General features: G+C 29.4%; 2 protein-coding genes across 2 annotated transcripts; one reads left to right on the forward strand and one right to left on the reverse strand.

The window, feature by feature from the left end:
* Positions 1 to 822: 822 nt before the first annotated feature.
* Positions 823 to 5,514, reverse strand: LOC100788788 (phosphoinositide phospholipase C 6). Its single transcript, XM_006601890.4, has 10 exons — positions 5,293 to 5,514; positions 4,820 to 5,191; positions 4,008 to 4,210; positions 3,722 to 3,857; positions 3,354 to 3,590; positions 3,005 to 3,222; positions 2,788 to 2,905; positions 1,968 to 2,120; positions 1,801 to 1,887; positions 823 to 1,361 (listed from the first exon to the last, which is right to left on the reverse strand). The coding sequence occupies exons 1-10, from the start codon at positions 5,326 to 5,328 to the stop codon at positions 1,053 to 1,055; spliced, it is 1,869 nt and encodes a 622-aa protein (XP_006601953.1). The 5' UTR covers positions 5,329 to 5,514; the 3' UTR covers positions 823 to 1,052.
* Positions 5,515 to 11,928: 6,414 nt separating this feature from the next.
* Positions 11,929 to 14,817, forward strand: CYP25 (peptidyl-prolyl cis-trans isomerase CYP25). Its single transcript, NM_001357148.1, has 7 exons — positions 11,929 to 12,154; positions 12,267 to 12,345; positions 13,203 to 13,250; positions 13,367 to 13,390; positions 13,564 to 13,746; positions 13,862 to 13,937; positions 14,403 to 14,817. The coding sequence occupies exons 1-7, from the start codon at positions 11,996 to 11,998 to the stop codon at positions 14,539 to 14,541; spliced, it is 708 nt and encodes a 235-aa protein (NP_001344077.1). The 5' UTR covers positions 11,929 to 11,995; the 3' UTR covers positions 14,542 to 14,817.
* The last annotated feature ends 42 nt before the right edge of the window (positions 14,818 to 14,859 follow it).

A 14,859-nucleotide genomic window follows, 5' to 3' on the forward strand; every position in this document is an offset into this window, starting at 1 on the left:
AAAAAATGAAAATTTTATTAAATATATTAGTAACTAATTTAATTAGAGAAATTATGAGTTTGACTTGAAACCTAACAACCAAAGATGAGTCAATCTATAAAATATAAATTATACGAGAAAATAATTTATGAACTAAGAGTTTTTACTTATTCAATAACTAATTCACATATATGTTAAATTTGTTCACTTAAAGGCTGTGTCTGCGCAAACTTTTGACATTTTAGGTTGAAAATATGCCATGCATAATGCCTTATTTCTTACCCGCCAAGTCTTGGTCAGAAATTTTTATGAAGGTTGATTTGAAGTGCTTTTCAGTAGCATTGCATTTGGTTCTTTTCAGTTACAAAATAGCTTTCAATGAGGTCCTAGATAGAAACTAGGAAGCACGGTCCCAAGGAAAAGCATTACAACTTCTGGTCTATGGACAGCTAGAATATCAAATTGGATTTATATGGTATGAGGTTTGTTTCCTGATGGCAATCAATTTCAATTATTGGGTCAGCTTAAGCTTCAATGCTTCTTTAATGGAAATTCAATTATAATTTAAATGTATGTGTTTTTGTTCTTATAGCGTCTGAATCAACTGGGGCAGATTGTTGTCCTACCTGGCTCATGCTCTATACCAAAAAAAAAAAAGATGGATATATTTCACTCTTCCTATAAAAAAAATGTTTGCCAATAGAAAATGCAGAGTCATACCAGTTACCAATGATTCCTAGTTTTTTGTAACAATGAGAATCAGCTTCTATGAACTTCAACAGATAAAACCACTAATTGTCAACAACCATTAGAGTGTACTGTTCACAAAGGTAGAATAGCTGATTTATTTTTGTGAAATGAAGTGTTTGAAAAACAGCTTAAAAATAAGTTAGCAACACGCAGTTATCCATTGGCTATGCCAAATTGCCAATTACAAAAAAGCAATCACGTTTTACTGAACCATGTGATGTTGAAGATTGAAAGATTGCCTTAAAATTCTGTTACTGTTTCTAGCTGGCTAAAGAAGGTTCTTTCCAAGGATTGTATTTTACAATACAATAACTAAATGGTATCTACAATTTATTTAAAGTTTCAAGCTTAAACCGCATTAGAAGCGTCACAGATTTATATTTCTTTCCCTTTCTGTCATAGAGAGGGACTGACCGAAATCCATTTCTTAGCTCTGATATTGGCAAACAAGTTTGTCCGGCAAAGTCATCCTTTTTTCCCTTATCTTTGTCCTTTACTTCTATCCGAAGCAAAGCAAGCTCTGGAACCCTCAATTTGAATTCAAATTCTTCATCCCAAACAGGATACCATGTATCCGTCTTTACTCTTGTTTTGTTCTTGTCACAATCAGCTGGCACTCCAACAATACTGACCTGTCCAACAATTTGATCAAACTGTAAGATAAATGTACAACAGTTAATACTTCTCCTATCTTTCTATATTTTCTCCTATTTTTTCCTGTACTAATTAGTCTCTTTTAACACTCTTTGACGTGACCAAACAGATGTAATGTATGTAAACACTAAACAATCTCTAAGCATAAAATGGCTCAGCTTAAAAATAGTGGGTTGCAATTTAATAGTGATAATGGAGCAAGAGATCAGCCAAATGAATTTGCAAAATCAAAAGACAAGAAAGATCAAAGGATTTTGGTGTAGGTAACAATATTCAAGATCAATATTGAATAATGAAAAACTAGCATTAAATTTGATAGTTAAACATCACTCATGGTATGGGGACTAGGTCCACCTGAGTTTACATTATATTGCTCCAAATCTATCAAATAAATGTATGGAGAATTATGAAACTGACCTCTGTGTAAAAGTCGGGTGGAGAGAATCGATCAAAATCTGTTGGACTGAAATCTAAACTCCAGCCATCTCCTTTGTATACTTTTACCTATTTTTGAACATGAAAATATTCAAATGTTATGAAACAAACCAATTTCCTTTTAGCAAAGTGAGTAAAGCTAAGCTTACTTTTAATATCTGCTTCACTGAAGGTGGTTTTTTTGGATCAAACACCTCTTCATGTGGAAGTGTTCGGATCAGAAATTCAGGCTTCTTAACGTAACCACACCCTCCATTTGCTTTGAACATACCCCGCATCAACCGGAGTGATTTGCCATGCCCCTGACATAAGAAAACAAATGTTAATACCTGAAAGGTTTATATTCTCAATCTCTCTAATATAAAACATTTGAGATTTGGATAACAACATTTTGTGAGAGCGAATACTCTACTTTTAACCCAAGAGCTTAAGCCTATAGGTAAAAACACCCCTAGATGCATTTTAGAATCATGCGACTCAGGGCATGTTTGGTTAACCATTCAAAAAGTACTTTTGATTGCTGAACATATTTTTGGGAGTAAACTCAGTTTCATGATATGTTTGGTTACCCTCAAAAAGTACCTTTGCACATTAAAATTTTACCAAGAAACTTCGTTTTGTAGAAACTAGACTTGAGTTGTTTTTGCATATTCAGTTTGCTAACTTAAATTTAACTTACACTTAAGTTTGCTCAATAATATTTCAACATGCATGTTAGATTGCACTTTCACCACAACATAAAAACTTCGTACCCCATTGCCCGGAGGCTCTTTGCTATGCGAAGGTATGGGGGAGGGATGTTGTACGCAGCCTTACCCTTGCATATGCAAAGAGGCTGTTTCCGGATTCGAACCCATGACCAACAAGTCACCAAGGCACAACTTTCACCACAACATGAAAGCCAAAATATACCAAAACACCATTTTATCTAAAACACTTTGCTTTATGGATTTGTCTTAACTTTCCAACCTGCATATTGAATGCAACCATCTGAACTCCATACAACCACCCTAAATATGGCCTGAAATTTGAGGATTGGACACGTTCTCCTTTAGGAAAAACTCTGAGGATATTTCTCTGTGTGAACCTGGAAAGCATAACAATGTGTGTCATGGGTGTTAGCAATAGAAATGCTGACCGTATCTTCAGCTCAAACTAGTAATGTTCAAATGAGTTTGATAGGTACCTAATAAGGTCGGCTCCATGAGACTCGGAAGCACTTTTCAGTTTCTTCTCACTCAAACTTAGACGTCTAACTTTAATATCATCTTTCAGCCGATTCTTCATAGAACCTTTTGATTTCCCACCATGGATTGCAATCAAGTGTTTGTATTGACGCGCATCTTGTTGGTTTGGTTTGTTATCACTTGTATTTACATCTTCCTGATCTTCATCACTAGAATTCTGCTATCCATTAAAAGAGAAAACGTAATTGCACAGGACTAACAATTCAAATAATCAAAGCTCTTTTTTGTTTTGGCATATATAATCTTTTTCCCCTCCTTAATGAAATGATGAATATATGTTTCACTCACCCTGTCCTCAGTTTTCAGTTTAGCCACAGAACTTGGCAATTCAAGACCTCGTGATTCTTCTTCAGATGGTTCTCTTCCATTTGGCACAGGTTTACTGATAATAGCAGATTGTCGACATTCCTTTGGTGGTTTGGTTGATATAATTATCCGTTTTTTCAATGATTCTGGTGAGGGGAATTCTGTCAAATGATCTGTCTCAGGAAAGTAAAGCGTTTCTCCAAATATTTCAGTTGCCATCTGCATGAATAGAGAAAAAAGAAAACTATGGTGAAAAGGCAATTAAAAAAAAAAGGCATGCATGTCAATTTAACTTGAACCCTTCTTTTTCTTTTCTTATTTAGAGGGGGTGATTGACAATGAGAGCTTACTTTTGCAAATTTATCATGATGTTTTGGTGTTAGGTGGTCTTCCAAAGTTAGAATTACTGGATAATCAGATTTATGAAATGCATAATCCTTTATGGATTGTAGACATTTGGATACCGGGACTGAAGTGGTAAAAGTCCTGCATTGATTAAAAAATAGTCGGAAGATCAGAAGATTTAAGAAAGCAATCATCCAACTCTCTAAGATGAACTATTTTTTTATTCTTTTCCTTTTTTTCCTTCGCTAACAACTCTCTTCTTAAGATATGATTATAATAACCAGCTAGTACCTTCCGTGAACCACTTTAATTCCATCATTATTTGAAGATTTGGATGGCCATAAATCTAGTTCAATTACTCGTACACCTTGTTTCAAAGCCTCAATAATTGGCTCGTCACTGCTCTCACTGGTGAGTTGATTCCCAGTCAGATAGGAATTGTGTCCCGTATACATGAAATAATGTGACAAGGGAGCATCCATATCATGATGTACCTAGAAAGATATGTGATTTATATAGTAAGCAAAAGTGAAAATTTATAATTAATTTATTCATAAAGGTCCAAAGCAAACGAGAGACATTGACATTAAAAGAAAGATCATACGAAACAAAGGACATGTATTATTAACTTTTTCCTATTTAAGAATGTTTTTGACAGCCAATGAATGTTGAACTTGTAGTGCTTGTTTCTGTGTGGAGCAAGATTTCTGTGCTTCAAACACTTGTTGCTTATCTCATGACCAGACAAAATCAGTTTGCAAGTTACATACAACAACAATTTGTCCAGATATCAATCTAGGCTTGTCTAGCATTTGAGATCACCTGAGTTTAATTTCCATACACTGTTATCAAATATCAATACAGAAGACAACAATCTTACCCTATTTGTTAATCTATGATGGGATGACATTGTTAGCACATTATATATATAGAAACCAGAAAACAAACAGTGTAAGACAAGACATTAGACAAGGTATATTTTGGCATTGTGCAAATGGTTCATAAACTAGAAGTAGACAGAATTTATAATGCACACAACAGTAGCATGTTCGAAGAATTTTTCTGCCTCAATTTGTCTGTAGTCAGTCAGAGAAAGTGCAAACCTCGTCTTTCAAGGGACCATTGAAATCACCAAGAAGCAGAAAATCGATGAAGTCATTGAGGCTTAATCCTTGTTTCCTATAAACATCCACAATTCTTGTGGAGCTAGTTTTGGTGCTAGAACAAGAACTTCCCAGTTGCAAAAACTTTTCAACAATTTTATCCAAATCCTCTATGGTACTGATATTTTCTCCCTGGTGTTCCACCATGAACCGAAGTAGCTGATCCTTCTTCATTTGATTCTCTCCTCTGGCAAACTTGGAAAAGGCTTCCTTAAGGTCCAGGGGTGGTTCTGCCTTGTAGACATCACCTTTTTTGGTGGAGAAATTTAACACCTTGATTATGCATGTTTCCATTTTCTTTCTTACCTTGCCCTGCCAACAAAATAATTGATCAATGGAATTGGGGAGAGAAAACAAATAGATGCATTGTTATTGAACAAAAAAAAAACTCAGTTTAAGACAAGTGAGACAACCTTGGAAGCAGAGCCACTATTTTTCTCTGTTTTCATTGGCTAAAAACCTTTGCTGCCCACTCCTTACTATGGAAGTGTTGGTGTGTGTGTGTCGGATCTGCGGTTGCATAACTGTATATTTATGCACCCGATCCAAGTCGAAGAAAACAAGGTAAATTTAATGTTCACACACGAAAATTATTTCTCTATTTTATTCCATGAGGGTTAGCCAATTAAGTAAATTTAAGTCATGGAGACCTCAATATAAAATGTAGTTAATGAAAGTTTGGAAGGTTATTTTGATTCAAGTTGACACAGTGTATTATTGTCCGGCCAGTCAAAAAATGTGTGATGTACTAACTTTCTGAATAAAAGTGAGACAGTACCACTAGTAACTTCTGATAAGGTTAAGGACTAGTATGCTGTATGTTCACATGGTGTATTTATTAAAATGTTTGTTGTACTAACTTTCTGAATAAAAGTGAGACAGTACCACTAGTAACTTCTGATAAGGTTAAGGACAAGTATGCTGTATGTTCACATGGTGTATTTTTATGGTACAAAATATTGATATTTTCACGGAAGATAATTCTACATGAGTCCAATGAAATTATTATGAGTAGTAAAAAGAATCAAATATTTAATATAATTATATAAGCAGGGCTAGAATTCGAGATTATTTATTTGATTCAACTGAAATAATCTAGAACAAATTAATCCATGCGCTTCGGTAGGGCAGGAGGGATCATAGAGGAAAATTAATAGAAAAATGAAAATATGGTCTGATAGTGGGAAAACGGCAAAGGTTGTTAGTGTTTTCAGATTCTCTCGGTTAATGTATTGTTCATTGATATTAAAAGTCAAATGATAATTAGTCATTGACTAAGAAGTTATAGAAATCAATATTAATATTGAGATAAGTAAAATTATATTATTTATGATTTTTTTTTTTAAAATTTAACTAATGTTCTAAGAGTATTGATTAATAAGATCTATGTTAAAATTATACTACCTTGATTCTTTTTTACTTGTCTTTTAAGGATATTTTGTAAAAACCAAGAAATATAATAAATTTCTATTTAATTGTTTTAAGGGAAAATGAAAGGCACCTTCAGAAGTCCCTCTGCAAAAATGTATGTATGGCTCTGGATAATTTGATTTGAATATTTTTAGCTTTGAAAATTGCAAGATGACAAAAACTGGAATTTGTTGTGGCCAATAAAGGCTGGCATAAATGCATGTTCACTCATGAGCCCAGCCGACCTAGTTTAGTTTACTGCTTTAAAGTCCAGTTTATGAAGTAATTATCAAGTTGGGTTTATGAGATCATAAGTTAAATACACATGAGGTTGGATAAGCTACCAATTTCAACTTTTAAATATTCTTCCTCTCAAATAATCTACAGAATGAAAAGAAATTTGTTTTCTCACATTCAAATTTGAATGCTCTTCTATTTTCTTAAAAAATTCAAATATATTTTTAGCAGGCATATATAATATGATGTAGGTTTAATTATCAATTTAATCCTAAAATTATTTTTAAAATTTTAATTTTGATTCTTAAATTTTTAAAAGATTTAATTTGATCTTGTGTCCAATTAAATTAATGTCGTAATAATAAATTCCAATATATTTTTTGTTTATGATATTTATTATTATTTAAAAAAAATGATTTCCATTTCTTCTTCTTCACCACGGCCTTAACACACCAAAATAGCAACTTGGGCCACCATGGCATTGTCACACCACCACCTTAATCCACCCAAATAGAACTTTGTGCCACCATTGCACCATCGTGGGGCCACACTGTTGCCCTCTGCAAACCATCTTGGGGACGAAGATGAGTGCAGAATCGAAAGTCAAGAAGAAGAAATGAAAATCATTTTATTTTTTAAAAAACTAATAATAAATATATCTTAAACAAAAATAGCTGGAATTCGCAATCCTAACACCATCAACTTGATTGGATAGAAATGAACAAATTAATGTATTAAAAAAAATATCAGAACTAAATTAAATCTTTCTAAAACTTGGGATCAAATTAATTTTTTTAAAATAATTAGGTGACCAAATTAATAACTCTTATACTTAATGGTTTTAAATTTTCATCTCTTTCAATTCAATCATCATTTTTAACAACTTTAGTTCTAACTCAAATTTGATTTTTTTAAAAAATCAATAATTAAAAATAACAATATCACGGTATAAATTGTTTATTATAAATATAAACTATATTTTATAAAGGTTTATTTATGATAGATTTTAATTATAATATAATTTATATAATTATAAATATTTTTTGTTATAAATTATGGGTTTAGTAATATAAAATAAACATTTATTGCATGCAATGCACATACTAAAATACTAGTTATATAATTAATTATTTAAGTATTAAAATTTATGTTACATTTATGACTATTAATTAAAAATTATCAATTGAGATTATGATAAAAATTAAACACATATATGATCATTTGGATCTTAAATTCTCAAAAAAGAAAAAAAAAAAGTTTGAACGACACATGATAAAAAAGATAGTTTCTCAAGAGTTGAATGTCATGTGTGATTATTTGATGTTTTGGAGTATATTAGTTCGGTTACGGACATAATTTTAATTTAAATTGATACCTAATGAATTATTAATATAAATGAGACAAATTAATTATATTATTGATTTATAAATAACATAAATTGATTTTAAGATTAAAATATTTATTGGTCATTTATATCTATCTATATATATATATATATGAAAGTTTAAGAATTAAAAAAGATGACACATAACAAACACAAGTAATTTCTTAAAGTTTTGAATGTGGCATGTCATCATTTGATTCTTCAGAGTACATTGATTCAGTTATAAATAAAATTTAAATTAGTACTTAATGAATCATTAATATAAATGGGATAAATTAATGATATAATTGTTTCATAAATAATATAAATTAATTTCAAAGATTAAAATATTTGTTGGTCATCCAAAAATTTATTTTATTAAGCCATTTTTTATAATTGAAACTGTACTTAAAAATATTTTTATCAATTAATTTTGTTTTTTTATAAAACATTGGTCATTTAAAATATGCTTATAAATAAAAAATAGTATATTTTAGAAATTAGTTTTGTTCTAATTAAATTTACAAAAAGAAAATTTTTAGTAGATTTTTCATGTAAAAATTAAAAATAATTATTTTTCTAATAAAAATATTTGTGTTCTGTTAATTTGAAAAATAATGTTGAAATTTTAAATTAAGCAAAATATTCTGATAATTAATGCAATTTTAAAAATACTATAAATAAATGAAAAATTGAATAGTTAAACTGTAAAAAGATTTTGTTATAATATGCAGTTTTGTTATATTCCAGTAAAATTAAAAATTCATGAATTTGAAAAGTGTACTGTAATTAATTAATGCAAACATGAGTAGTTGAATAATATTTGCATTCTGTTATAGGTCAATCATATGTAATCCTACTAATGAGTATTCAATTTTAATTATTCTGAATCAATTTTAATTTTGTTTAAGATAATCGTGTGAATATTCAAATCACACGTTTAAGATATAATTTTTTTATAATTTAAACTGTATTTAAAAATTTGCTTATAAAATTAATTCCTTCTAAACAATAAAAAATAAATTGTTTTTAGTATACTTTTTAGATATTAATCTTGTTATATATTAAATTTAAAATAAGAAAATTTTAATATATTTCAAATATATAAATGTATTATTATGAATGTGTTTATTATTATGAAAATTTATTAATTTAAACAAATAGTAATCCCAATCAATTATAAATATTCAAATCAATTGAAGATTTTATGTAAGTATATTGTTTTCATTTTGAATATTCATTTTCGTAAAATGTATTAATTATTTCAATTAAATTATTATCCTAATTATTAATATATAATGACATTTTCACTTACACAATATTACCTTGCATCAAATAGTCATATGAAATCAGGAAATAGATTTACATTTATTTAAGAGTTTCTTGGTCTTGATTTTTGTCTCTTTTGAGAGAAGTCTATATGTGGTGGTGGTGGATAATTGTATGGATTTACTTAAACCTCTTCAAGTTATGCAAATTATATGTAATAAGATGTTATGTAATATCTCTTTATCGAGATGTACCTGTTGTTGTTTATTATGAAAAATAATTAATTTCATTTGATCTAATATAATTTTTTTCTTCTCATAATTTTTTTTGCTTATAATGAACCAAATATTAAAAAATAGTTAACATTGTTTCGAGAAGGGAATATCACTATAACAAAAACAAAGAGGTTAGAGGATTTTTTTGTAGGTTGGAAAAAAAGGGAATGCATGTGTAATTAAAGCAAACCACATAAAATATCATTATAATTTTGTCTTCATATTTTCATAAGATTTTCATTAAATTATTTATATATTATTATTATTATTATTATAAAATTACTTTTAAACATGAAAATTTTTATTTGTACGAATAACAACTATTTTGCTAAATGTCATTGAAATGATAATTAATTGAGATGAAAGAAATTATTAAAAACATTTAATATAATTTTTAATTATTAACTTTATAACACATATGATCAAAATCATTATTGTTGTTGTTTATATAAAAATAAAAATAAAAAAGCTAAATAGAAATATTTGTTATATTTAAAAACAAGTCTATTTTTCAATAATTAGAATTATTTAATATGGTATTAAAAATGTTTATTAATTAATTCAAGTAGTTGTTAGCAATAATTTTTCCTTAAAAAATATTTTTATATGGTCACTGCTTACTTCATTATTCAAGTGAATATTTTTTTTAATATCACCATGATATTACACATGATAATTTTTAATTTATTGATTTTTATTTTTGTTTGAAAATTTTATCATAAGAAATATTCACAAATATCATTCATATACTTGAAAATATTTATAAAATACATGTATTGATACTCATTGAAGAAAATATTAATATAAGTATGAGATTGACACAAGATGCATTTTTATCTAATGTGATGATGACGATGAAAGACTACTGTCTCGAATCACTTCACATAACTGTAATTCTTACTAATCATTTAATTTACACAATATTAAATCATATTTATAAAAATCATTATTATTTTTATACAACATTTATATTTAAAAATTATTGTTTGAGCAATTGATTTAAATATACATGTATACTAAAATATAAATATCACTAAAATATTAACACGAAAATAAACAACATTATACTTGATTTCATTAATATTACTAAAACTTATAGTCGTTTTTTATATTAAAATTTAAAACAAAAAATTAATAAATTTATCTATTAATAAATGATATTCTGTATTTATCATGAATAATATAAAATTAAATATTTTAAAATTAAAATAAAATACTTATATTTCGTGCATTGCACGAGTCTACTAGTAAATAAAAAAGACAATTCCAAGTTCTATAAATAGGCATTTTATACTATTATTATAAAAATTTACTGTAAACTTTTTTTTATACGCTCAAACTTTGAAAAATTTTCTATTGCATATTTTACCTACTTAGCAAAGCAATCAGCGATAACATTGCAGTCTCAATTGTTAAGTTTGTCATCAACAACAAATATTAAAATGCTTTATTTATATTTTTCTGGCTTCAAAAGAGTCAAATTCATGAAAAAAAAACTTTTAATCCTTTTAAATTTGATCAAATTTAATTTTGGCTTCCAATCTTCTTTTTATGTTAATTAAGTCTCCATAAATTTATTTTTTTAATAATAGTTCATATTAACATTTATTACAAACACAACGTATATTTAGAAAACTAAAAGTAAATTTAAATATATTTACATAAAATTAAAACATATATTTAAATCATATCTAAAAATATATTATATTTTAGAGAAGTTTTGCATTTAAATGTACCTTAAGGGATTAATTTTTCTCTTGAAAGTGAATTTTAAATACAATTAAACCAAAGTTCTTTTTTTCATATTTTTTTATGAATCATGTCTTCCTCTTGATGAATTTTTTTATCTGAAAATTGATTACAAATTAACCTGATCAAGGAAACTAATTTACTTATAATAAATTGTTTTAAAAACAATTATATATGTCTTTTTGTGGTTGAAATTTTAAAGGAAAAAACCAAATAAATATAGTCACTCAAATTTTTTTTACAAAAATTAATTATCAACAAAATAAAAAATATTTTATATCAATAATATGATAAAAAAAATTGTGTTTTTATTTTTAAAAATATGTATCTAATTTAGTATAGTATTGTTTACGGCTAATTATTTTAGCGCAAACAACATTCAGATAACAAAAAAATTTAATAATATTAGAACACTCAATTCATCCAAAAGTATTTTCATGTTTTGGATTAATTTTATTAACTTGTTAAGAACAACTTATTTTTTGAAAGTGGCATTCGATATGATATTTTTTTGTTTTATTTTCACGAAATGACATCAAGACTTCGAAATAAAACATTTGTTCAAGTCGGATGAGAAAAGAAAAACATTACCAAAAGTAGAAAATCTACTTAAAGATGATGATTGGGTTTCTCATAAGAGATTAGTCCACAAAACTAGTAGATAGTATTATTTTGTAATAATTTCATGGTTAAAATAATAATAACTAAAAAAATTAAGAACAAAACGAAAATATCCAAAAACTTAATAGTTATAATTTGTACGCAACAAACGATGTTTAGCAGTAGATTGGTGTTTTGCATCTGCCTGTAAAAATGGCCTTCAGAGGAACTGGAACGCTGATTTTGGTGAGTCTCTTATGGCTTTTCTTCCTCTGCGCCACCATTGCTTTCTTTCAGCTCCACTTGGTAGACAACCGAACCAGCAACCCTTCCTCTCGCAGTAACTTCATTGCAACTCAACATGATCGCTCAGTAAGGATTCATCTTTCTGCCACTCTCTTTCTTCATTCCCCTTTTTTTGGGTTTGGACTTTGGTGGTTCAATCACAAATTTATGCATATTAACCCCTTTTCCATGTTCGTAGGATACCCCTTTGGAACAGGATTTGGAGGGTGTCACTCACAAGGTGTATTTTGATATTCAGATCCATGGCAAAGTAGCAGGTATGTTTCATTCCTTATAAAGTTCAATTTTTTATTTATTTTTTTAATTTTGGTTCCATCCAGAGAATTTCATATTTCGTGTGTCAGTTTTTTGCATCTGTTGTTGGATCGTGGCAATTATTTATAGACAATGATTTGGAATGTGATAACAAATTAAGTTAAAGCAGGGATTTTTAGATGCGTTAAATCGACACATCAGTCACTGGTTTCCTTTAGGAATTACACGTAACAAATTGTATTGTGCATCAGAAGAGGTGCCATGATATTCTCAAGTATGGTGCGAGGAAAATAAGGGTTATTTGATTCTGAAATGGAATTGCACATGATGGCACCATCTTGCATATTGTGATGGATGATTGGGTTGGATTTGTGTCATTTTGAGAGTGATTGAACGCACATTGCAACTTGTGTGTTTATACTAGATAGCATTTCTCAACATATATATCATGGAATTGGAAAGTGGAAAGTAAAGGATGCCTGGGTAGTTCTATTTCATGGCAGTCTAAAATGCAAACTTTTGCGACCCATTAGAGTTGCTCTATATCAGTCTGTCTGACCCAGTTGCCATCTGAATGATTTAGTGACACTTGGTCATAACATGTTTTCCTTCAAGATTCTGTTAAAGGGAATTAACTTATGGTAATAGTTATTTTTACTTCCTTCTTGATTGCATGTGTCTTATTTCATCATATCAACTATTGGTGAAGAAGGCAGCGTAGAATTTTAATCCCGATTTTTTCTGCCTTAGTTGTCATGTTCTTGGTTCATAATGAGTTAATACTGAATATTATTACATCATTATGCAATGATCCTTAGTGGATCACTCAAAACACTTAAAATGTTGCTTCTTGCTTCAGGTCGCATAGTCATGGGCCTTTTTGGGAACACAGTACCAAAAACTGCAGGTATGTTATGCTATAGCATAATGAATTATATGCTAGAAATGTATATTTAGACAGATATTGGTTTCATCATTCATGTGAAGGATTTGATTACTAATCTTAGCATCCTTTTTGTGCAGAAAACTTTCGGGCGCTTTGTACAGGTAGCTCTGCAACTATTGTTACTTTCCTTATTTGACGTTAAAGTGGAGCCACTACATATGTTGATGATAGTTTTCTCCCTTTCTTAATCTATAGTTATCAGTTGGGATCAATCTTGATATGTATAATTCTCTTGGTAGTAAAAACTACAAATTTGAACAGCATCACATTTCAGGAGAGAAAGGAGTGGGAAGAAGTGGGAAGTCTCTTCATTATAAAGGGAGCACATTCCATAGGATTATGCCGAGCTTTATGGTCCAGGGGGGTGATTTCACCCGTGGTGATGGAAGAGGTGGAGAATCAATCTATGGTGATAAGTTTGCCGATGAAAACTTTAAGCTGAAGCATACTGGGCCAGGTGAGGTTATGTGCTTTTGTTACCGATATTCCATTATATCCATAAATGTGACAATATTAATATATTTTATATTATTTCACCTGTTCAACTTTCCTGCATGATTGCCACCTTTCAGGATACTTATCCATGGCAAATTCTGGGGAAGACACCAACGGCTCCCAGTTCTTCATAACAACAGTTAAAACCAGCTGGTAATTTTCAATTACTTGAGTTACTTACTCTGTTGTGCATGCTCTTGAAAGTTGAACAGTCTTGAGTCTTGACTCTTGACTCTTGGTATTAACTTCTCATGAAAACCTTTCAGTGACAGCTATAAATATTAATTTTTCTTAATGGCTTTATGTTCTTGGAATAAAATGTGATTCTAATTTCGGTGGAAAAGGAAAGTTTGAAAGGAAAAGTTTATTCCATTTTGTGCACATCAGAATTTTCCTTTCAGTTATTAAGAATGGATTTTATTTTAAATATAAATGTGAGAAGGCTGAACTCTGGACATTCATGATTGAACTTCCTAATATAGAATATAAACGTTTTCAAAAACTTTGTCTATGAAAAAGAGCCTAACAACAAAAGTTAACTTTTCAAGTTTTTATTACTACTGTTGTGGCCTTCTCACAAGCTCACAGTCTCACATGCCTCCGTTTGTTTCTTGGAAGGCTGGATGGACACCATGTCGTATTCGGCAAGGTACTTTCCGGTATGGACGTTTTGTACAAGATTGAAGCAGAAGGAAGTGAAAATGGCTCGCCAAAAAACAAGGTTGTCATATTAGACAGCGGAGAATTAACTTCATGACATGATTTAGGCAAGTTGAGATGGATTCTACAGCATGATTCACAAATTCAGTGTGCATACTTCATCATTTAGTAAATGAATAAGTTTGCAAATGTTGGTGTAATTTAAGGCTATATTGTTCCTATTTTGCTTGTCTACACTAGTCTTGCTCCAAAGGAAGAAAATTTATTAGGGATTGCCAGAGTGGATTCTCATTAACAATATACATCAGGCTGAAGTGCGTTTTTATGTAATAGGTACGAGGATAAATTATTTATTCAAGTGCATCATATACCATGTCCTTTGCCACATTTTCCACTTCCACCACTGCAATTTAAA

Source organism: Glycine max, chromosome 18, assembly GCF_000004515.6.
Source record: "Glycine max cultivar Williams 82 chromosome 18, Glycine_max_v4.0, whole genome shotgun sequence".
In the NCBI taxonomy this organism is placed as follows: Eukaryota; Viridiplantae; Streptophyta; class Magnoliopsida; order Fabales; family Fabaceae; genus Glycine; species Glycine max.